Source organism: Diaporthe amygdali (assembly GCF_026229845.1).
Source record: "Diaporthe amygdali strain CAA958 chromosome Unknown NODE_15_length_991109_cov_64_707514, whole genome shotgun sequence".
NCBI classification, from domain to species: domain Eukaryota; kingdom Fungi; phylum Ascomycota; class Sordariomycetes; order Diaporthales; family Diaporthaceae; genus Diaporthe; species Diaporthe amygdali.
In genome coordinates this window covers 321,141-344,385 of record NW_026517035.1, presented here as the reverse complement: position 1 = coordinate 344,385, position 23,245 = coordinate 321,141, and the positions used below count along the sequence as shown (strand labels likewise).

Genomic DNA, 23,245 nt, shown 5'->3' with positions numbered 1-23,245 from the left:
TTGCCAATGAGCGGATGGCAGCTTCAGAAATTAGCCGGCTATAATTGAGCTAGAAGTCTCGTTTCCTCATGATGTAATCGTTTGGATTGATAATGACCTCTCGAAGATAGATTTGACATTATTCAAGCAACTTCTTCATCACAAGAGAGAGTGGAGTCGACCAGTGACGTGTACAAACGCGAAGACAGCAGAAGTTACGGAGCATGTTCGGAAGCCTGGCTAAGCTTTGTGCAAAAATAGAAAAGGTTAAGCTCAATGTCACCTCTTCAGAACTATCTTGAAAACTGAACTTGATTTAACGCATTCCACTGTTTATTCACACCTTGTGAAACAGATACTTAAAGAGCCGTCTTTCCCATGGCATCGAGAGCAATGTTTGTGGGCAGGCGTGGTAGGATCCGTGGAGGAGCAGCCAGGAATACGCACGGCCAGTCGGCCGGCCCAGTTTGTAGGACGCACCGTCCCGGGACCCTGCAGGAGGCTAAAGTGAGCCAACCAGGAGCGATATAATGCGCGCCTCCCTCCTGTCGGTTGCATCCACTCTGAGCACATTAACTTCGTCGTGATTGGCCGACGACACGGTGGGATAAGCAGGTCCTCGCCGTTGCATTTGTTAGCACACATCCGTCCATCGTGCCGGTGAGCAAAACTTGCTCAACCTCTTGTCGTGATTCTTCGCCTCGACACCGCTTGAAAGCTCGAAATAATTTGTGGCGTATTATTGAGTCGTTGAAACCAACGTAGTTATCATGGCTGGGCCTCGAAACAATGTTTCACAATGGAACTCGTACCAGCAGGGATATGGGCCAGGTCACGACCCATGCTGACTCCGCGTAGAGTTTCGAGGAATGTTACCTTTCGTTGCTCAGACAGGTACTGTGAGAGCCTGAGCGAGCTACTGGGAAAGTCCGTGTGTTCCCTTTGACATGGCGCGGTCTGGACGTGGCGTTTCTTACCCTGATACCGTAGATGATTAGGATTGTACAACCTCGGGCACCCAAGGCCGTGCCTAGGTGCTTCCGCATCAGATCATGAGCACGTTTAAGAAGCCACTCGAATTCTCCCGGAAATGGGGGCCAGCCTCACCAACGGAGCGAGTTTTATCGCCGCCTGTGGGGTTCCTAGCCTGAGCGGGCCGTGTCCCAATGTGGGACGCCCGATATACCTCGATGCTTATTACTTGCTCGTTTAATAAACCATCCCGGGAGTCGGCCCCGGAGAGTACAGTAGGTAGCACTTACCCACTCACCCGGGCCACCTTGGCACCAGCCAACTTAACTGTGAATGATCGCTCAACCCTGATCGTGCCCGGCCTCTCTTCTGTATATCCCACTCTCATGTCGCCCGCTCTGCCTCGCAGAATCCGACTCTGATGCTACCGTAGCACGAAGCGTCCTGTGTTCTGCTCCGGAAGCACTTCACACGCTCTTCTTTCTGACCTCAGAAGCTCCTCAGCCCCCAGTCGCGAGTCGATCCGCGACTCGGTCTCAAGATGGGTCCCTCATCAGCCATTTTCGTTGTGTGGTCGCTCTTCTGCCTCATCCACAATGCCGGGGCAGCAAAAGAAGGCATCGTGGGCTTTGGTATCTCCTTGTACGAGGATCTCTGCTGTCAAGCATGTCACGATTCACTGTCCACCCTCTGGCTGAATTGCACGACGTTCATGTCCAGCGATGACATGTCCGGTATGGATATGAGCATGAGCATGGATATGGACATGCCCATGGGTATGACCAGCGACGAATGCTACGCCTCCAACACCCCGTGGCTCCAGACGATGGCATACTGCATCCAGCAGAATTGCAACGCCGACGGGTATCCTGCAGCGAAACAGGCCAAATGCTTCAGTAACCAAGCCGTCGCTGGGGCGTCAGAGCCGACATTCCAGGACAGCCTTCCTGCCTCGGCTCCTACAGAGGAACTCGCGGCAGATGCCATGTGGCTCAATGTCACCAGCTTGGTGAATCGTGAGCTCTACTATTCTACGCACGGAACTCTCGGCGAGTTCGCCAGATCTGAATACTTCCACACCAGATATTCGTGAGTGCCCTCTTTATAGACGTTGTCTTCGGTATAGGTTTCAGAAAGGTGCTCACAAGCCACTCTCAGGGTAATCCTTTACTTTGTCGTCATCGGCATCTGCCTCATCTGTGGCGCTTTGACGCAAATCACAACCGTCTCTCCTGGACTTCAGAAACGACTGCAAACATCCGGCCTCGTAGCAAAACTTCGAACCAACATCTTTCTCCCTGCCCTTTTTGGGTCCCGGCGACTTGAGCCTCTCCCTGGGCGGGCAGGCTACCTCCCAAGCAGAACACTCAGCATCTTCATCGCCATCTACGTCATCTTGAATGTTATCTTCTCTGCAGTTAACTTCCGGAGCTTCCAACCGAATATCTACTTCATGTCTGCGGGCTTCGAGTTTTGCGAATATGTTGGGAATCGAACGGGCACTCTCAGCTTTGTCAACATCAGTATCGCCATCTTATTTGCAGGCCGAAACAATCCCCTGATTCCATTGACCGGATGGAGCCAGTCGACTTTCCTGACTCTGCATCGGTGGGCTGCGAGGGTTGCCACCCTGCAAGCTATCGTGCACTCTATTGTGTACACAATGGCGTACTGGCAGCCAGGATATGACGGGGCATCTGCGTATGCTGCGAAAGCAGCAGAACCATTCTATGTTAGTTTTCCTGTTTATTGCCCTTGAACAAAATCTTAATTCACGAACTAACATGCTCGTCCACAGTACTGGGGAATCATCGCAACGATAGCAATGTGCCTCGCAACAGGCTTCGCAGTCCTACCGCTAAGAATCATGCTCTACGAAACCTTCCTGATAATACACATCGTTCTCATCGTCATCACCTTGGCTGGATGCTGGTATCATATTATCCCTCACTTCGGATATGATTATGGCTACCAGGTCTGGCTGTATCTTGCGTTCGCCTTCTGGGGCTTCGACCGAGTTGCAAGAGTAGCTCGAATCGTTTACCTTAACCGTCTAGGCGATTCGAAGGCGGTCGTGGAGGCAATCCCGAACAGCAACATTATACAAATCACCGTCTTCCCGAGGGTGGGCTGGAACTTCGGCCCAGGACAACACTGTTTCCTCTACTTTCCTGGACTCGAAAAAGTCTGGGAGAACCATCCCTTCAGCGTCGCGGCCTGGAGGAGGAAAGGCCAGCCGCTGCCCGTCGTGTCAACACGACCAAACAGCAAAGAAGGCGATGTGAAGGAGACCTCCAATGTCACCACGGTGCCTCAAGAGCCCGAAGTTCAGGAGTGCGTGGCTGTACGATTCCTTGTTCGCGTGCATTCTGGGGCTACTGCCGAGCTCCAACGGCGCCTTACGTCTTGCTCGCCGGGCATCATGGAAATGAGCGTCTACACCGAGGGCCCATATGCGGGTCACAAGTCCACCCTTCAACCACTGCTTGCTACTGACACGGTCCTGTGTCTTGTTGGTGGCATAGGTATCACAAATGCTCTTGGATTTATCCAGGAATACGCGAGCACACTTTCCCGAGGCGGAGAAACACCAGGAAAAGGCCGCGGGGTCATGAGGCAAGCAAAGCGATTTATTCTTGCCTGGTCTGTTAGAGAAATGGCTCTCATCGAACACGTCAAGCAAAACTTTCTGATGGGCATTGAGGGAATTGAGGTCTCATTTTGGTACACAGGTGAGACCAGCGCTGTGCAGCAGAAGGAGGTTCCCCTGCACGATGCCGGAAGCTTGAAGACCGCGGGAGCATCGCCGACGCACGGCCGGATGGACATTGAGGCCGTGATAAGATCTTCTGTGGAACCTGGGCATCACACGACTGTCTTGGTCTGTGGCCCTGGTGCTATGGCCGATGCAGCTGCGAAAGAGGTGGTCCAGTGTGTGAAGAACGGCTCAAGCGTGGACATAGTAGAGGAGGCCTACGCATGGTAACTTTGTAAATTGAAACCAGTTCTAGATTTAGGAGTAAATGATTGTTCTTTCTGTCTCCTAAACTTGTTGAAACTCAAGTTCTGTGAGACGTCTCATGTGTATGCCCTGACCTTCTGAGCCGCTAAAGAAAGATTGCGGTGATCGAAGACTGCGTGTGATTTCGAAAGACTCGGAAAGTAAGAGATGCCCACAAGTTCTGACGGACCTTGTCAAGCGCCGTGGAGGCTTCCGGCTATGTCATCTACATGTCTGGTGCTCATGGAGTGGTCCCAGTTGTTTGGTTTCACGATGTGGAATGCAACCCCCCCTCTTCCCAAATCAGACCTGGAATACCGCATCCGGCAGGATTTTCCTTGGCCTGAAGCTCAGGTCGAAGATTCAGAGCACGTTTGCACAAGGACTTAGTTCCTCTTCCCCAAGTAGTAGTCGGACTGGAGTCTGAGCTCAGCTAGCATGCAGGAGGGTCACCGGTGGGGCGCTCGGTCTAGATCGACCTGTACAGTACAGGAGGCCGAGGGAATTGGTATTATTCATCTGGGCAAAGGAGCGGGGGCGGTCGGTTGAGGGGGTGGTAAAAAATACGGAAACTTGCTCAGGTGTAGGACTAAAACCCGGGGGGTGTTGCAATAGGCGTGTCGCGGACCTCCCTGTTTCTGAGGACGATCCTGGGGTTCATCCTGCCCCGGTATTGTTGAATATCAAACCCAGGTAACTCGCTCACTCAAAATCGACATATATTCGTGCTCCGAAACAACGATAGGCCATCGTCTGATTCAGTTTGACTGTCACACATCCCAAAGTCGCACACACACCACGCACACACACCACGCATAGGCACCACGCAGACGTTACATCAAAACAACTACAGCACAATGAACATGCAGCTTCCTGTGTCGATCCTCGGCGCAGGGCCAGCTGGGTTCGCCCTCGCCGCAGATCTCCAGAGTCACGGGAAAAGCGTATTATTGTACTCGCATCCAGATCACACGCGGCATGCAGACAGTGTAAAAGAAAAAGGCTGCCTGAGGGCGAGCGGCGCGATGGAAGGCTCGACAATAGTACAGCTCACCACCGACATAAGTGAGGTCGTCGACTTCTCGAGGATTCTGATCCTGACGGTCCCGTCGACCGGACAGGAGACACTCCTGCAGGAGCTGAAGCAGTTCGACCTGCGCACACACACCATCATCGCGGTCCCGGGCAACCTGTTCTCGCTCGTCGCGGGGGCAGAGATCGAGGTGGAAAATATCCTCGAGACAAATATATCACCATACTCCTGCAGAATGGAGGACGGAGAACTGCGCGTGATGGGCAGGAAAAGCATCGTCTCCATCGCGGCGCTGCGCAACGACGTGAGCCCGGCATTCTACGCCGGCATACAAGGCATCTTCCCGATGGAGCTCAAGTGGTGTAGCAGTGTCATCGAGGTCAGCCTGTCCAACATCAACGGGGTCTTTCACCCATTGATGATGCTGATGAATGTCGGCCGCATCGAGAGCACTGCGGGCGAGTTCATGATATATCGAGATGGCCTCACACGCTCCGTCGCCAACGCTATGCTCGCTGTAGATCGAGTACGGATGGAAGTTGGCGCAAAATTTGGCCTTCGTCTGAAAAGCACGATCGAGGTCTCTAATGAGTGTTATGATCAGGGTTTCACCGACCTGGTGGACCTGGCGCAGAACTCACCACCGCACAACAAGCTCAAGGCCCCGGCCGATATTGAGAATCGAAACATTTCAGAGGATGTGCCCGACTTGCTGGTCGCATGGCACGCTCTCGCTGAGAAGCTCGGAATAGATGCGTCACCCATTACGGCTGTCATCATCCTTGTCGAAATGGCCACAGGGATCAAATACATGAGGTTGGGCCGGAACTTGCGGAAGCTTCACTTAGAGGATGTCCCGCGGGGTGAGCTCATCGCAAGATTTAGCCCATGGCTGATCGCACAGAATGAGACTCGATTATAGGAATTTTGTGATTAGAAAATAGCAGCATTAAGCATCTGAATAGCATTTAGCGTCCTTTCCTCACGAGTGTGACCACGAGAATTGAGTGCTGAATAGTGATTATGTTATGAAGTGTTTACGATAGATTTAGGATCCTGATATTTATGGAGGATAGCTACTTGCTTATAGCTGGATTTGGTTTCGCCTTGAGTTCCGGATCTTGGCCCCATAAAAGCCGATGACCAAAGGTACAGGAGCAAATGCCAGAGTGAGAAAGCCCAACAAGCTGTTCCCCCAGCCCCATCCAAGGGCATCATATAACTGCAAACCACTCAGCGGGAGGAGCGCTCCAGCAGTGCCTCTTAACACAGCATTGGCACCGACGACGCTGGCAGCGTATCCCTCGAACGCATCGATGAGGTATGTCTGAATGCCCACAAAGATGAGTATGGACCCGAATCCGGTGATTGCCGTTCCAATCTGAGGGACGATCCAGTGGACTTTGTATTCAACAGTCCAACCATACAGAAACAACCCCATGGGAAACGTCAGGGCCCCGGGAACTGTGATGATGAGGGGTAGTCGGTCCTCGGGAGTGACCATCTTCCCGGCGGCCGCGCGCTTCTTCAGGTTTCTGTCGCTGGATTTTGCAATGTACAACAGTCCAGTCAAAGTGCCGATCCCACCAGCAAGGAATACGAGGCCGGCCGCGAACGTCGAGTACCCGTATACTTCCTTGAAAACAAATGAGTATGTGGCAAAGAGTAGGTACAGTATGCCGTAGAGGACGGCAACGTATGTGCACATGACGGTGACTATTGGACAGCAGAAAAGCATCTTCGTAGGTCGCATAATGCTCCGTTTGAAAAGCTCTCTGGGAGTGATATCAGGAGCGAGCTTTGATCGGTAATTGGAATTTCCTGTTTGCTTTCTGAGCCTGGCTGCTTTCCTTTCCAATAACACGACTGGGTATGTTTCTCTCAAAACAACAAACGTGAAGATGGTGACAACACCGACCTAGTCAATGATTAATCAACAGCACTCTGAAATATAGTGGGCCCATTTTTGAATCACTTACAACCATTGAGATGACCCAGAACATCCATCTCCAGCCATATTTCTCTGTCACAGAACCACCAATGATGGGCCCAACCATCGGCCCAAGGATGGTGCCGACGGACCAGATCGAGACGGCCTTGCCTCTCTTCTCGCGTGGCATAATATCCGCGATAGTTCCTGAGCCTATAGTAATCGTAGCCACACCGGCAAATCCAGACAAGAATCGGAAAGCCAGGAGCATCGATTCGTTCTGTGAGAGTGCACAGCCAATAGTAAAAGCCAGGAATAGCACATTCGTGATATTGTAGATGAGCACGCGGCCGTAAAGCTCACTCAATGGGGCAAGCAGTAACGGGCCGCAGGCAAAGCCCAACACGAAGATCGAGACCACGAAGGTCGCGAATGTGGTCGAGGTGGTGTTGAACTCTTGCATGACCAGCTGCACCGCTGGTGAGAGCATTGACGATATAAGAGGTCTAGTGATGTTAGATGTGTCCTTGCGTGAAATTCAAGCACCGCCAAGGTCAATTCATCCACTCACACGAGAAAGCTGATTACAGAGATAGTAATAATGTTGAACCATTTTCTTCTTGACGACCAGTTCATAGGATTTTCGGGGTCCTGATCTTCTGGCTCATTCCACCATACTATGAGCTCGGAGCCAAGCTCAGGCTGCGCAGTTCCCTCTGCGGTCTCATTTTTAGCTGGCAGCAATTCTGAAGGAGTGTTGGCGCCAGAATCTCTCTCCTTTTCGTCAGGCTCTGAGTTTTCTCCTGCTTCCAACTGCCGCGGTCCAATCTCTAGACGTGACTGGTACGAGAAGTTGCTTGGAACCTGAGAAGAAGGCTGAGATAATCTCGCCTCGTGCGGCATGGTGAAAATACAAGCCACGACTTTTGCCAGTGAAAGTCGAGCTGAGCTTGACCGAGAATAACCTAAAGGAGAGGGACCTTCCCATGACCAAGGAAAGGTAAAACCAGGGTACGAAAGGGTCGAGGTCTGTGTGTCCAAGAAAACGACCTTGGACTAGCGTCTTGCACTAGCCAGTGTGGGTATGTTTGCTCTCGGGCAATGTTTCATTGTTGCAGGCAGCTTGAGCACATTAACACTGCTATTGTGGGGAAGCGAGTGCATGTACCCATGCATTGTGCATGGGGGAGGGTGTGAGCAGATTAATTTTTATGGTCACACACCAATATTATCGCGATGTTGACTTACTCGTGGTAAAATACCTGTCAAGAACGCGTGGGGGACCATCACCATGAGGTCCACCAGGAAACAATCGCGTAACCGTTTTCTGCTCAATAAGTGCTCAAAATTGCCTCGTTGGGGACGTTGAATTGTTGTTTGATTACACGCAAAAACTTGGCTTCGCGGGCGGACGGAGAACGGGCAGGGGTCTTGATAATTCTTCCAGATTGAGTCTCCCTTCTCTGGAATTCAACTAGTCGAGGTCCTATTGTAATTGACATCGAGATGAATCTTTGGGTGGTATTAATGATACAATATAATTTGTTCTTTTAACAAATTCCGTTTTGCTTTAAATGCATTCCGAAACGAGACGATGGATTGTCACTGAGCCTCTGGGAACACGACAATGTGAACAGGCCAGCACTGAGCTGGAAGATTGCTGCAAATCTATGCTATCTATGGGAATATGCCAAGCACTCACTCCTTGGTAGCCACAGTCACCAACAACTCCATGTCCATGTGAATGCCATCTTCCGTGGTGATCTTGTCCCATTCTAGCTTCATCTCCTCCCGTGCTTTTGGTCTCATGTCAAGCGGGATGCCACCATACGTCTTGCCAGACGAACTTGTGTCCAACCACTCAATCATTTCCTCCCCGTTTTTCGCCGATTTGATGATTGTATTGATGACAAAGTCTCTCTTGGAAAACCCAGAAACATCGAGGAGACTCTCAAGATCCCGACGCTTTATGAACTTCGGACCGCTTTGTTCTGGATAATTTCGGTAGGGCTCTCTTGACAATACGTCGGCCTTAATCTTCTCATGTGCGGCTTCAAAATCCCCAGACCCCCCTGAGATTCCGAGGCGGCCTCCTGGCTTCAGAACGCGTCCGAACTCTTTGACCGCAGCTGGCTGATCCTCAACCCAATGGAAGGTGGAGTTGACGTATACAATATCAAAGCTGCCGGAATCGAACTGGGACAGGTCCTCGGCTCTGCCCACGTAAAATGAGAGATTGGGCGTCTTGATCTCTTGTGCCAGGGTGATACGCTCTTTGCTCGGGTCGATGCCAATCACACTTCCTTTCTCGCCAACGACGTCCGCGATGTGAGCTGTGAGATTGCCAGGACCGCAGCCGACGTCGAGTACTCGCAGGCCGGGAGTGACTCCGAGTCTCCTGAGGAGGAATAGCCCAGCGTCAAATTGGGTGTTGTTGACGGAAGTGTAACCCTTCGCTAGTTCCTCGGTGTCGGCCATGGCTGTTCCGGAGGGTTTTGTTCGGGAGGTTTTTTATGCTGACCTCTCAGAAATGCTCACCCAACTACAGGCCTGCCGGTACCGTCTTACATATGTGCGAGCATGGCGATCCAGCGAGTGGGTTCTTGTCAAGGTCAAGGCCAAGATACATGGAACACTTGTACCCCGCACGACTCATGGGGCGTCTGCAACACCGTGCTAGACTGCCCAGTGACTTGTGGTACTTTGAGCATGTTTTGAGCATATTTAGTACCATTAATACGGGTATATTACGCTCTAGGTGACCGTAGCGTAGCAATACAAGCCACAAAACGCTGATTAAACATACGATAAAAGACCAGGAAAAGAGCGGTTGCGTTATTTCTCATGATGAAACCTACTCATGTAAATGTTATAGAAATTTCTCAAGTAGAATCCAGTTTTAGCTCACAAATATTACGTATTGCACGCTACAAGCTTTCCTCCCAAATTGACCTCAAGCTAAATCCAGGAAAGCTTAGCACATAAGAACCCACACAGAGAGGAATACACTGGGAGTGTCAGATCGTCCCCTCTTCCCAAGAAGTCATACATTCGATGCATGTGGTTGGCTCTTTGCAGGCCATGATGAATAATCTCTTCTCCGTGACTTCAATAGTCGCGACGCTTGCAGTTCTCGTAAGTCAATAAGCCAACTCATGTTGAAGAACCCCTGCTCACCACCATCAGCTCTTCGCGAGATGTGTCGCCCAGATCCTCCATCGACGCCTATGGCACCCACTCCGCGCCGTACCTGGCCCATGGGCGAACAGTGTATCGGAGCTGCCCGCCGCCTTCGCCTTGGTCACAGGCAACCAGCATTTGTACTACCGGTCATTACATGACAAGTATGGCCCAGTCGTACGCGTATCTCCCAACGAGCTAAGCTTCGTCCGTCCAGAAGCTCGCGAAGAAATTTATGGTCTTCGAGTAGGTCTACCACGGAGCTCAAGAGTACCGAGTCTAAATCTGTCTACAGAAAGGTGGTCTAAACATGGAGAAAAGTCCGATTTTCCTCGGAGCTGTTGGAGGCGTAGATGGACAGACCGGCGTGAGTCTGGCTTTGAATGCAGAACATACTCGCCAGCGAAGAGCATTGGGATACTTGTTCCCAAACACCGCCTTGCGACAATTTGAAAATTTGATGAAAATTCAGGTTCAAAGATTTATCGCTGTACTTGATCAAAAAGCAGATGAGCAACAACCTGTGGATCTATCGAGTTGGTGTGAGTGTTGATCACGCGCCGAGTATGCATCAGTTCTTAGCTAACGAGACGCGTAGATACTTACCTTGCATTCGATGTTATGGGGGATCTGTGCTTTGCGGAGCCGTTTGGATGTCTAGAACAGGCATCGGCCACAGAGTGGTCTACATCCGTAATCAATGTCTTCGTGGCAGCCGTAAGTACTAGCTCCCCATGTCCCTACAGTCATTGACCCGTTGCCATTTTATCTTACTTCTAAGATTCGCCTCTGGAGGCCTATATCCAGGTATCTGACAATTAGTAGACTTGGACACAAGGCATACGCCGACTTTCTGGCGTTGGCACATGGCTTGAATCTCTGATGATTCGGCTTCTCGTTCCTGCGAAGGCGGCTGATTGGGCCAAAATACACCTGAGGAACTCGCGCGAGAAGACAATTCGTCGCCTCGCAGACCCTGACAGAGATCACACAGACTTCATGTACCACATCCTCATCAACAATGAGTCGAAGAAGTCTTTATCCCAGACAGAGATTATCCTAAACATGGCACTCTTCATCAGTGCCGGAACAGATACGACAGCTACTGCCCTCACCGGCTGGACGTACTTCGTCTGTACACACCCAAAGGTGTACAGCCGCCTCGTTAAAGAAATTAGAGATGCCCTGGAGATAGACGAAGATGTTAGATGGGAAAAGGTACGGGACCTCCGATACCTTGAGGCTACCATTCACGAGGCGCTTCGTCTATTCCCGCCGTCGCCAGCAAGCCAGCAACGAATGGTCCCCCGAGGCGGCGCGACGATTGACGGCTACTATGTTCCTGCAGGGACGACAGTCGCTGTCCCACCCTGGGTGTCAACACACTCACCCTTAAACTTCTACAACCCCTACGAGTTCAGACCAGAGCGCTGGCTTGGAGAGGAGAGCGAGTTCTCGAACGATCGACTAAATGCTTCATTGCCCTTTGGGACTGGACCCAGAGTTTGTATCGGGAGAAACTTGGCTTACATGGAGATGCGGCTCATCTCGGCGCATTTGCTATGGAACTTCGATATCGCACTTGACAGAGGGGAGTATGAGGCCAAGAACGATGTGTGGGGGCTTGATGGCAATCTGAAGCCTTTCAAGATATTCCACTCGATGACCAAGCCGGAATTATGGGTGCGGTTGAAGAAGGTTTCGCAGTGAGGCTGTTGGGAGCAAAGCGACTGGAATCGCCAGGAACACTATGTTGTTCTTGCTTGCTGCTTAGAGAGCATAGCAAACTGCAGATGGCGTTTCTCGAAGAATCGTTCTAAAGTCATTTGAGAGCCACTTCACTCGCACGTTGTCAATTGCCACGGTCCATCGAGGCTACTGGCCTCGATGGTGTATATGCCTACTTATTCTTTCCGGTCCAGATGTGGCTTAAGCCAGCCTGAATAGGCCGAATTCCAGGACGTAATTCTTGAAGTATCAGCCCTTGTAACCTATAAACCCGCTAGCACGTACCAGTGTGTACATGCCTTGTGAGATATCGAATTTCGCAACTGACTTCTGGTCGTATTGCCATCTATTCTACAATACAAAAGAGGTTGCGAGATTGAATATAGCTATCGTTCCACGATTCCTTTCGCCCTCTCGGTACCTTCCGGCTTTTCATGTACTGGCTCAGTGTCTTGAGAAGATTGAGGACTTCTCGCATAACCGAGCATTCCCATTCATGTCTGCGCTCCATAAACTCACAAACTCTGCGGATGGTGGAGAGCCATAAATGCAGGTGATTTCGGCTGCAAACAAGCAGTGAAATATAATATTACATTTCGTCTTTTTGAAATTAATGTTCAGTTTCTCATGGTAGGACCATCCGTCGTCTCACGAAAATCCACGACAGTCTTGACTGAGATAGCACCGAGCGGGATCTCATCGGGACCTATACTGTCGCTTCTACTGACCTGGGTCTGGCACCCGATACTATTGTCCCCTTGAGAAGGCCAGTCTCGGTCGTTCCTCACGAGCCGCCCGGCCTCCACGTCCTCGTCCCTGAGATACTCTAACGAGTCAAACGGCGACAGCTCGTACCCTGAATGGTGGTCGTTGCTGAGCCGGCTGTTATCGTTCGTGGCGCCGCGCTGCGCCGCGCTGCTCCGTGCCACCGACGACCCGCTTATCGTGTTCGACGAGGGGTGCTTGCCACTCCTGCTGGTACTGGAGCCGAAACTGAGGTACGAGGTGATATAACGGTAGAGCGGCGATGCCAGGAGCATCGTCACCAGCGGCCGCATGACGGGCAGGCACGCGCAGATGACGGCCATATCGGGCTCGAGAGTCATCCACAGCTGCGGATTGTATAGGTCCACTACCATCTTCCCCCTCTCGGGGGTATCGTTAACAGCCGATTTCACTGTGTGATAGTGGCATGTCTTCCGGTGAGGCGGGAAGCAGTCAGAAGTACGTGAAACTCACTGGTAAAGTCAAAGTCCCTGTACCCCGACTCCACCAGCTGTAGGTGGTAGTACATCCTCACGCCGCCGGCGGAGGTGACGCCAGCGCCGAGGAGGAACACGCTGGCTAGGGCGCATCTCTGGCCGCGAGGCAGTTGCAGCTTGGAGACCTCGAAGGTCGGTAGGCAGAGGATCATGACATCCATCAGGATGTTGGGAATGATCATGCCGAGGCAGTAGCCGGTCTGGGAGATGCAATAGTCGCCGCTATGGAGAGAGGAGTCAAAGGCCATGCCGACAGGCTTGCACTGGAAGATGTCGACCAGCACGTATGCCCCCCACCACATGACAGTCAACACGGCGAGGATAACACAGCCGCGCTTCATGAAGGCAGTTGGAAATAGCCGCCAGTACAGCGCGAGGATGCTAAGTTTGGCTGTCATAATGGCGCTCGCGTAGACCATCTGGCTGGCAAAGAGGAGCTGTATCCGTAGGCGCTGGTTAGCTCATTTCTTCTGTGTGGTTTTTCCTTTCTCTTTTGGTCGCTGTATGTGTTTAGGCGATAATTGATACCCATATTTACCTTGAGAAGGTGCCCCATCCAGGCCATTGATGGGTCAGTAGCCATATTGACCCTAAAAGGCGTCCCGTTTCCTCCTATTTCCACACCAAGGACGGATATAGCATACATGCCCCAAACGAAAACCAGTGAGGCAAGGATGAACCAATCGTCGAGCCAGAAGCCTGTCCGCCTGGAAATCCGCAGGGAGAAGCGGACACCGACGACTGCAGTAACTAGTACTGCGACAGGTGTGAGGACCTGGATCAGCCACGGGTCCCCTCGCACGTGTGAGCCGGACGACATATTGTAGTTAGTGCCAAGCCTGGTGCTTGTGAGGCAATCCGCAGAGTTATTTGTGTCGAAGGAAAATTGCCAATGGTCATTAGAAGGCTGGCGCGTACATATTAGCTATTTTATATGAGAGCGCAGGGGCATATCGAGTAGCAGAAACAACAAAGAAAATTACTTTCTAACGTGAACGGTCGCGCAGACAACAGTTAAGAATGGCAGGGTAACCGAGCCCGTCTATGCCTGCTTAATCTTGCTTGATATGTGGTCCCCGAGGACCCAACAACAGGCACAACCCCCAGGGTAGAGCAATTTAAAGAGGTTGTTCAAATGTAACTGAAGCATCGCTGGCCCAATTGGCGGCTAGTCAGCAACAATTTGAGATCTCCAAAGATTGAAATCCCCGGCGATCACCTTCCACGAGGGGTTCATGTTGGTGGGGGCGGCGAGCCCGCATTGGGGGCCTGAAATCCGTTGATCACCTTGTGTGGTCTGCGGTGTTACCACGCCCTGGTGGGCTCAATTTGGTCCGGTGGTCAGAGAGATCCAAAAGGACGCATACGTGTGTCAGGATGATGTACGGTTCGCTTACACACGTCACGACATGTCTTACAGGCAGCCGAGGAGGATGGCACCCCGCAGTGTGTGCCTGGCTCGATTCGTCAGGCCTCGTTGATAGCCAGCAGCAGGCTGTATGCTGTGTAACCTAGAGACGGAAGCCTTCACTCTTGCGGAATTTCGGCACCAAGATCGGCATTCTGTCGTCCTATTTTTGAGGCTCTGGCTCTAGGAAGATTGGTCTGCCAGATTCAGGCAGGAATCGAAGGGATTTTTAAATGTTGTGGGCGTCTACCTCGGTGCTGTCTCTTGAGAACGTGCCTGGAATGTCACAAGTGGGCATGGACCGGGCTAGCACTTACGCTTTGAACATGGCCTAATTGAATTCAGAACCTGCCTGTCCTTTTCCTGGAATAATGGCACAGAGACCTTGAAAACTGAATTTGTGTGTATTGAACTAAAAAAGGTCTTTTCGGCTACAGAGTGTGTCTGGTGACCTGGGGCGTATTTATATCCGGGCGCTGGATTCTTTCCGTGTCGATCGATCCTCAAAGAACCTCTCTACTCATCCCACAATCCTTATTGCGTCAAAATAAGTGACACCTCTTATTATCTAAGACCCGCACAAAGAATTTAGTACAGCCTGCGATCAACGTCTCCGACTTTAGATTTTGCTATCGTCCTACGAACTGAATGCGGTGGAAGCCTCAAAATAGGGTATCCACGGGCCAAAACAGTCTAATGCTATCTGTCTAAGCCATTATTAGCATTGACAAACAGAACTTCGATTGAACAACAAGAAGGGCAGTGGTTCCGGCTGGAACACCCCTTATCGACCGTCGGTGAGACGAAAATTTGGCCAAATAAAATGCGATGTTTGTCACGATCTCCGTCTAGACTCGCTCAATGCCATAGAATAGTTCCGCTCCTCCCTTGGAAGGCGAGATTGAAAATAGCTTCCATTTTGTTATTCTATTCGCCCTCTCGGTGCCCCCTGAATCTCCCTATACTGGTGTGAGGGATTATGAGTGTCCCTAAAGATATGTTTGTCTCCAGTGTGAGTTATCCGATATCTCAGCTTTATTCAGTCTGACACAACCATATCTTCCTTTACTTCTTACGACGCAACTTCTGCTCAATCTTTTCCTTCGACTTGATATAAACCTTTTTGAAAGGGTTCTTCGAATTCTTCCTTTGAGCAGATTTCGAAGTCTCATCATATACTATGGGGGGCTGATCTCCTCCCTCTTGCATAGCGTATGCCCCAGAGACGCCAATTGTTCTCTGATAATTCCCCTCCCAGCTGCGCTGGCTGGGAAGCACCGACTGCTGGTGCTGCATCGAGCTAGGGCCCGCCTGTCCTTGGTGCTGCTCCAAGCTGGTTTGGTGACGGGATGATGACTTCGACGAGTTGACGACGCTCCCCGGAAGAAAATACAGCGCGTCGTCTTGCTGTGAGTGCCCGCCAGCACCAGATCCTCCTCCCGAGTGCGCCCTTCTGGAGGCCGTGTCCTGCTGGGAACCGGATGGGGAAGGACCCTGCTCGTATTTGTCGTATATAGATCGTCGCTCACGAACACTGGCGGTTGTGGAGCTTGTGGGAGGCCGATTGTTATTGCTCCCACTCCCGGTAGCACGGCTTGCAGCATGGCCACTTCGACGATGACCGCTTCCATGGCTCCTTCTGTCAGACATCATGTGCTCAAAGTGATTCCTTTAGTGGATTCTAGCATGGTCAATTAGGAACAGTTCCATGAGTAAAAGAGTGTGCGGGTCTTTAAGCATGCTCACTAGTGATGATAATCGTAGTCTAGTTACAGAGTGTTTGAAACGTGGAAAATGAAATGCTTCTTTCCAGAAGAAGCTCGTAGATTGATGCGCGAGAGGAATATGTCAAGATATCTACGGATAGAAATGTTTGAAGAGGATGGTCGCTTTTATAATCCGTTCCATTGCAGCTGATAGCCAGGGAGTGACTTGGTCTTTCTCCATGCCGTCGAGGCTTCAGGGGACACTTCGCTGGATCAACTTCTTTGTGTTCGCATGATGAGCTGTTGGCTGGCTTCGGCCAAGCCAATGTTTCAACAACGGCCTGCTCCGCAGGAAAATTGTGCCACCTTACCCAGGAGATCGAACAGTGAATGGTTACGAGTGTAGTTATATGGAACAGCATCGAGACTGTTGGTGGTCAGTTCCCTCAACCCGGCCACCTGTTCCTTGCCCACCAAGGGGCGGCACAGTCTGCTCTGGAGTTGTGTGTGTGTAAGTGTGCGTGTTTGCGTACGCACTACTCGGAGAGTGAGAGTGAGAGAAGCGAGGGAAGAGAAACGGCAATCTAGGATTTATACTGTGAGGGATGGTCAACAGTAAGAGTCAAACTCGAACCGAATACCTCGTGAAGAACCTGGAATTTTGGGCTCATAGAGCCCCCTTTCCGCAGCAGTTTAGAGGTATCTTGCAAGTTCGACAGTACCAGTAATCCCTCACATCATGTCCCCATATTATTGGTCCTGTGTTTGTTCTGTTGGTACAATATAAGACACTGTTACCCTACAATTTGTGAATACTGCGCCTCGGTCTGTTATTGAGGTCAACGACACCGCATGTGACACAATGAGGCAGTGTCGGGATCACGACCAGGTCTAAGATGTTTGAGCACACGGGTCACCATGGTCTCCTCTCGTCCGCCAAACGGCCTGCAAGTGGCACAGTGGTGGCAGTTGGTGATTTTTGTTGTGGTTGGTTGTTAATAATGATGACCGACACTATAGAGAATAGTGATATTACTACAGTAGCTTCAGGTGCAGTAGTTGGTGGTCACCTGGAAACAAGACCTGCATTCAGCGGCCCCCTCTATTGGCAAATGTCGACCAACGGGTGCTTTAGACTCGGCTCGGCGCTCAGATCCTTGTCTACGACAGCGTGCTTACATAACTAGATCATGAAACACAAACCACCTGCAGGCAAGAGGCGCGGTAGCTAGCTTCTTTGTACCTCAGCCTCCTGATCAGTGGCCGAGTTGTCCATATAATGCGCGACAGGACGTGACAACAGAGCTCTCAATCTGTTCTCACATCGTAATGAAAGCCATACTCCACCCCATACGAATAGCATTTCCTCAAGGCCCTTAAGTGCTCAAGTGCCAACGAGATTGACGCCGCTGCCTTCTTCAACCTTCATCTTGGGCCCTCATTTTGATCCTCATTCCCACCTTTAACAATATTTTCAAACAATATTTCCACTTCTTGGTGGCTATGGTGATAATGGAAAACATGAAGAGCAGAAGGAGAGACAGAGATCAGGGACTTTTCATCGATAGCCTGTTCAACAATCGCAATGAGGAGCTGGCCGATGAGTGGGTCAAATTTGCAATCAACAGGGACAACCAGGCCAAATTGATCGAGTTTGTACGAAAATACCGTCCTGGATCTGCTCAACCCAAGATGCTATACATCCCTGTCCGCGGCAGCTATAATATCAACTGGCGGCTGGAATTCGATGATGGCCTCTCCACCATGATTCACATTCCCATTCCCCACGCTGTCGCCTTCCCTGATGAGAAGATCCGAGCCGAGGTCGCTGCCATGAGGCTTGTCCGCGAAAATACCACCATTCCGGTGCCCGAGATCTACGCATGGGGTACCTCGGCCGACAACCCAACGGGCTACGGGCCGTTCATCGTCATGGAGTATATCAAACACACCAAGTATCTAGAACACGTTATCAAAGACCGGATGGAGAGTGTGGGAAGCAACGACCCGAAAAAGGGCATGCCCGACAAGACGCTGCTCAAGGCCTACCGCCAGATGGCAAATATCATGCTGCAGCTCTCCACCATCGAGGGCTCAGCCATAGGTTACCCGTCTTTGTCTAAAGACCTAACGAACAAGCAATCAACGCCTTCGTCTTCATCATCGTCCAAGGTGCCCTTCTCACTCCATTCTACGCATCAGCCACAGTCCCGCGTCTCAAGAGTGCATCGCCGTCTTATCTCTCAAAGCACGAATGATCTGATCACAATGGGCGGACTCCCGCCCAGTGTTCTTCCCCCCACCAACAAGACGTACAACACATCGCACGAGTACTACGAGGCCATGGCAGACATGCACCTAGCCCATTTGACATTCCAGCGTAACAATACCGTGCTAGGTCGTTCAGACGGCCGAGAATCCTACGTCGCGCGTCAGCTGTTCCGGAGGCTCGCGAGGGACGGACAGCTGACCCAAGACGACGAGCACGATGACAATGCGGTGGCGGGACAGCAGAAAGAGCTTTTCAAGCTCTGGTGCGACGACATGCGGCCCACCAGCGTGCTGCTTGACGAAAACGATGACGTCGTCGGCGTTATTGACTGGGAAATGTCATATTTCGCCCCCACATCCTTCCACTACAATCCGCCCTGGTGGCTTGTCATAGACAGGCCCGAGTTCTCGGGTTCGGGCTTGAGTTCTTGGGTCAAGGAGTACGAGAGGCGCCTGCCCTTGTTCTTGAAGGCCATGGAATTGGAGGAAGAGGTGCTGAAAGAAGCCAGAGAGAAGGCGAAAGACGGACGCGGCAGTCTAGACAACCACCAGAAGCTCTTGACCGTTGCCGAAGCAGGCAAGGGTGGGCACCCACTAATACCAATGTCCAAACGGATGAAGCGAAACTGGGATAACGGCAGGTTCTTCGTGGATTATTGTGCTAGAAGGGGCTATGCTTTTGATCCCATCTACTGGAAGTATATAGACAAGAAGTTTTTCGGGAAAAATAAGAAGACAGGCCTCCTGTTGAAGAATCACGGATACAAGGGAAGACTGCATCTTCTCTCTGAGAAAGAGAGGGCACAAATGGAGCCATTCGTCGCGTGGAAGATGGAAGCCTGGGATGGTGAGAAGGTGATTGAATGGGACCAGAAAGACGCCCAAGCTGTCCTGGCAGCATGTTTGGCTGGGAAGCTGGGCGACATCAAAATACCAAAACCGCGCGTGATTCCATGGACTATGACGGACCGTTCATCTAGTCCGCCATCTCCAGCTTGATCACAGATCTCTAATGATATTGATGATTTATAACTACCATTTGCAGCCGCTGTCGGACCTATCAGTAGGGGGCTTAGACTAGCAAAAGCCCATCTCACTATTTTCCTGCAGGTTCAGTATACATCGATTCAAAGCAATCATCAGCATTGTCATTGATCAGTCTGGCGCCATCCACGTAAAACCTGTCCAATTCCATAAAGTGATTTTATAATTCGTCACAAGCTTTAACAAGCCGTTAAATATCCGTAGGGTATTCCACAATTGTCTCGAGATCGATGTTGAAAAGAGTGTGTTGAGTCCAATATACCCTACCTATCTTGGCTGTTCAGTGGCACACGTGCTTTCGCGCCACCCAGCCGGCCCCATCGACCGGAGATAAGCCCTCGCCAATGAGAATGCCCACGTGGGTGCTGAATCTTCTTTTTCAGGCAGGTCGACCTGGATCCAAGTCAGGGGCAATGTGATGCTAGTAGGCCCGCCATCCATGTCAGGAAATTCATCATGCCGTAATGAATATGCTGGCAAAGTTACAAATAATGATAGCACTGGTCCAGGGGTCTCGAATGTCCGCGTAGAGTTTGACCAGCCCATTCAGCATTCCCTTCTGAACGGGCAGCCTATCGACAGCCACGCAAGGGAATGACGACGCTTCGGTAACATATTTCCGAGCTCAGTGAACGCGGTTCCTCAGGCGCAAGTGAGTTAAATTTGTCTGGCGGGGATCAACAGCTCCGCGTCCACTGGCCTGCATCTATGACCATCTACATGCAGGTAAGCTCCCGCTTGGTCTAAGTCGATGTAACGGTCTGCCTACCGAGTAGTCTAGGACCCCACAGTAGATAAGACGGCGCGCGCCGATGTGCCTGTTGTGCTCGACTCAGCTGGAGGTCAAATTTCTCCGCATTGGCTCTGAAAACATTCGTCCAGTCGATTCCTCGGTTTCTTGATCTTTTGGCTTTGTCGGCTTCGCACGCAGTGGTACCCAGCCTCTTATCTGTGGACAATAGACACAAGAGAGCGTGTGGCAACCCTGGGCCAAGATGAGACAAAACACCATCCTCGCAGCGATCGCGGGCTTCGCGACCGGCTGCCAAGCGTGCGGCAGCTGTTTTGGTCCCATCAACAGGGTTGAGCATGTCCGTCATGCGAAGCGCATGCAGCCTGATGCCCACAATGCGACCTACGGTCCGACCCGCGGATCGCTCGAATGGGGCCAACTCAATTTCTTGCATACTGTGAGTTTTTATTTGCCTGGTCTGCTGAGGACCTTGATGGGCGAGCAGCCAAGGATAGGATGCTAACATGGGACACACAGACGGACACGCACGGTTGGTTGGAGGGTCACCTGACGGAGACCAACTACGGCGCCGACTGGGGCGACGTTGTCTCCTTTACTGCCCATATGCGAGCCAAGGCCAAGGAGCTTGGCGTCGACCTTCTTGTTGTGGACACTGGTAGGTCTGACAGAGCGGATTGCGAGAGAAGTCGTTGCTAATGTTGAATTAGGCGATCTACACGACGGTGCTGGCTTGAGTGATGCGACTGCTGTGGACGGTGAACTGTCCAACATCGTCTTTGAGAAGCTTGACTACGATCTCTTGACGATCGGCAACCATGAGTTGTACTACGCGGACATTGCGTACCAAGATTACAACGACTTCTCGAAAGCCTGGGGCGACAAGTATCTCACCTCCAACGTGCAGATTCTGAACACCACCACCGATGAATACCAGTATCTAGGCAACCAGTACCGGTACTTCACCACCGAGAATGGCCTCAGAATCCTGGCCTTCGGCATCCTGTTCGATTTCAAGGGCAATGCCAACGTGACCAAGGTCATCCCGGCCTCTACCATGGTGAACGAGACGTGGTTCACAGACCTTGTTGCGACCCCTCCCGGACCAGTCGACCTGTTCCTACTCATCGGGCACAACACAGCCGCCAAGCAAACCTCAACAGGCACATTCGGTTACGTCCACGATGCTCTCCGCAAGGTCTACCCATCCACCCCGATCCAGATCTTCGGCGGCCACAGCCACATCCGAGACTTCCAGGTCTACGATGAGTCTTCCACGGCCCTCGAGTCCGGGAGGTACTGCGAGACCCTCGGGTGGCTCTCGATGAGCGGGTTCAGTGCCAACAACAGCGGCTTCACTGGCACCTCCGCGCCAGCAGGCGTGCCAAACCCGACTACGAAGGCGACGAACACGTCCACCGCACCCTGGACCTACTCGCGCCGGTACCTGGACTGGAACCGCCTCACGTTCGAGTACCACGCCTCCGGCTCGCAGATCAACTACACCACCAACGACGCCGCCTTCGACACGCCGCTCGGCATGAACACGACGGACCTCATCACCGAGTACCGCCAGCAGCTCAACCTCAGCACGCAGCTCGGCTGCTCACCCCAGCTGTGGTGCCAGTCGTGCGCCGAGTTCAACAGCTCGGGCAGCATCTACAGCCTGCTGACAGATGCTATGAGCGCGGTGGTCGTGAACGAGAACCGGACGGACAAGGCGCGTGTGAGCGTCATCAACACTGGCTCGGTCCGCTTCGACCTGCACAAGGGGCCCTTCCTCTATGATGACGCCTTCATCGTGTCTCCTTTCGACGACATCTTCGTCTATATCCCTGATGTGCCTTACTCCGTGGCCAGCGGAGCTCTGGACTAGTAAGTACCTTCCCTTCGATTTTGAGTCTGCAAGACCTTGCAAATGCGATGCTAATCATCACCATAGCATCAACGCCAACGGCGACGTCTGGAAGCGCTCCTCCACAGGCAGCACCCCCCTCGTGTCCCACGACACCTGCGTAGACCCCTTCGTCTCCGAACTAGCCAGCCTCGAAATCCGCGACTACGCGCACCAGCACGGCGGCCACACCCGGCGCCAGAGCACCGTCTCCACCACACAAGGCTACGTGACGACCGACGCCTTCGGCACCGACGGCGACGACACGGCGCACTCCGCCATCGCGGACTACGACTACCCGCACTTCTTCCAGGCGCTGGGCGGGTTTCCGAGCAACGGCAGCCTGCCCGACGTGGTGGACCTGATCTTCATCGACTACATCCAGCCCGACATCCTGGCGTACCTCGGCTCGGCGTATTCGGCGGACGATGTCTCGTATTATATTGACGAGACCTTCTCCACGCGGACCTACCTGCCGCTGTATGTGCAGTCGTCTGAGGCGTTCCAGCAGAACCTGGATAACTGCACTATCTACTGATCACGTAGCTGAGATTGTTTGCTGGACTTGCGAATCCTGTCAGTCGGAGGATGACCGAATCTGGACCGTGCTAAGCGCTTTGTACATATTAACCTACAAGAGGATATAAATTGATAATACCAGGAGCCTCCTGGGGTTCGTTGTTCTCGCCTTACGACAGTTTTCGTCTGGCGAAAGCAGTATGTAGCCTGCTGGCCAAACATTTGCACCATGATGAAGCTTACCAGAAGAGATAGACCAATGTTCCCCTTCGTTGCAGATCTTGTGCAAGATGATGAAAATTATTTCACAAGAGACTATCCTTCAACGAGGCATATGCACACTACAGACTGACATCCTACTGAATCTATCTCGTGGATGAATTTGTATTGGTTATTTCCTAAGCTCTCTGAGGTTGTGATATCATGCGGTGCATCAAACGAACATACAGAAAGCATAATAATTTCGCGCTTGTAATGCTACGAACATAGCCGGTTGATGACGAGCCAGAATCGAAGCCCTCAGAGGCCTGATATCTTTTTGGTACCTTCCCATTGGTGTATCATTGC

The 23,245-nt window shown here is 51.8% G+C and overlaps 9 protein-coding genes across 9 annotated transcripts; 5 read left to right on the top strand and 4 right to left on the bottom strand.

Moving 5' to 3' along the window:
* Positions 1-1,492: 1,492 nt before the first annotated feature.
* J7T55_009842 (ferric reductase transmembrane component 4) lies at positions 1,493-3,937 on the top strand (the record flags this gene model as incomplete). Its single annotated transcript, XM_053143800.1, has 3 exons — positions 1,493-2,040; positions 2,110-2,683; positions 2,750-3,937. 3 exons carry the CDS (start codon positions 1,493-1,495, stop codon positions 3,935-3,937), a joined length of 2,310 nt encoding a protein of 769 aa, XP_052993361.1.
* An 872-nt stretch (positions 3,938-4,809) lies between these two features.
* On the top strand, positions 4,810-5,907 carry J7T55_009841 (uncharacterized protein; the record flags this gene model as incomplete). The annotated part of the gene is made up of 1 exon (XM_053143797.1): positions 4,810-5,907. The coding sequence occupies one exon, from the start codon at positions 4,810-4,812 to the stop codon at positions 5,905-5,907; it is 1,098 nt and encodes a 365-aa protein (XP_052993360.1).
* A 162-nt stretch (positions 5,908-6,069) lies between these two features.
* Positions 6,070-7,818, bottom strand: J7T55_009840 (uncharacterized protein; the record flags this gene model as incomplete). Its single annotated transcript, XM_053143796.1, has 3 exons — positions 6,070-6,903; positions 6,965-7,421; positions 7,487-7,818. 3 exons carry the CDS (start codon positions 7,816-7,818, stop codon positions 6,070-6,072), a joined length of 1,623 nt encoding a protein of 540 aa, XP_052993359.1.
* Positions 7,819-8,613: 795 nt separating this feature from the next.
* On the bottom strand, positions 8,614-9,393 carry J7T55_009839 (trans-aconitate 2-methyltransferase; the record flags this gene model as incomplete). The annotated part of the gene is made up of 1 exon (XM_053143795.1): positions 8,614-9,393. One exon carries the CDS (start codon positions 9,391-9,393, stop codon positions 8,614-8,616), a length of 780 nt encoding a protein of 259 aa, XP_052993358.1.
* Positions 9,394-9,969: 576 nt separating this feature from the next.
* J7T55_009838 (cytochrome P450) lies at positions 9,970-11,805 on the top strand (the record flags this gene model as incomplete). Its single annotated transcript, XM_053143794.1, has 6 exons — positions 9,970-10,050; positions 10,102-10,341; positions 10,391-10,462; positions 10,605-10,635; positions 10,694-10,812; positions 10,921-11,805. The coding sequence occupies 6 exons, from the start codon at positions 9,970-9,972 to the stop codon at positions 11,803-11,805; spliced, it is 1,428 nt and encodes a 475-aa protein (XP_052993357.1).
* A 635-nt stretch (positions 11,806-12,440) lies between these two features.
* J7T55_009837 (uncharacterized protein) lies at positions 12,441-13,905 on the bottom strand (the record flags this gene model as incomplete). Its single annotated transcript, XM_053143793.1, has 3 exons — positions 12,441-13,000; positions 13,063-13,522; positions 13,624-13,905. The coding sequence occupies 3 exons, from the start codon at positions 13,903-13,905 to the stop codon at positions 12,441-12,443; spliced, it is 1,302 nt and encodes a 433-aa protein (XP_052993356.1).
* A 1,653-nt stretch (positions 13,906-15,558) lies between these two features.
* Positions 15,559-16,146, bottom strand: J7T55_009836 (uncharacterized protein; the record flags this gene model as incomplete). The annotated part of the gene is made up of 1 exon (XM_053143792.1): positions 15,559-16,146. One exon carries the CDS (start codon positions 16,144-16,146, stop codon positions 15,559-15,561), a length of 588 nt encoding a protein of 195 aa, XP_052993355.1.
* Positions 16,147-17,720: 1,574 nt separating this feature from the next.
* On the top strand, positions 17,721-19,469 carry J7T55_009835 (phosphotransferase; the record flags this gene model as incomplete). The annotated part of the gene is made up of 1 exon (XM_053143791.1): positions 17,721-19,469. One exon carries the CDS (start codon positions 17,721-17,723, stop codon positions 19,467-19,469), a length of 1,749 nt encoding a protein of 582 aa, XP_052993354.1.
* A 1,040-nt stretch (positions 19,470-20,509) lies between these two features.
* On the top strand, positions 20,510-22,697 carry J7T55_009834 (uncharacterized protein; the record flags this gene model as incomplete). The annotated part of the gene is made up of 4 exons (XM_053143790.1): positions 20,510-20,704; positions 20,785-20,923; positions 20,976-22,140; positions 22,208-22,697. The coding sequence occupies 4 exons, from the start codon at positions 20,510-20,512 to the stop codon at positions 22,695-22,697; spliced, it is 1,989 nt and encodes a 662-aa protein (XP_052993353.1).
* Positions 22,698-23,245: the final 548 nt, after the last annotated feature.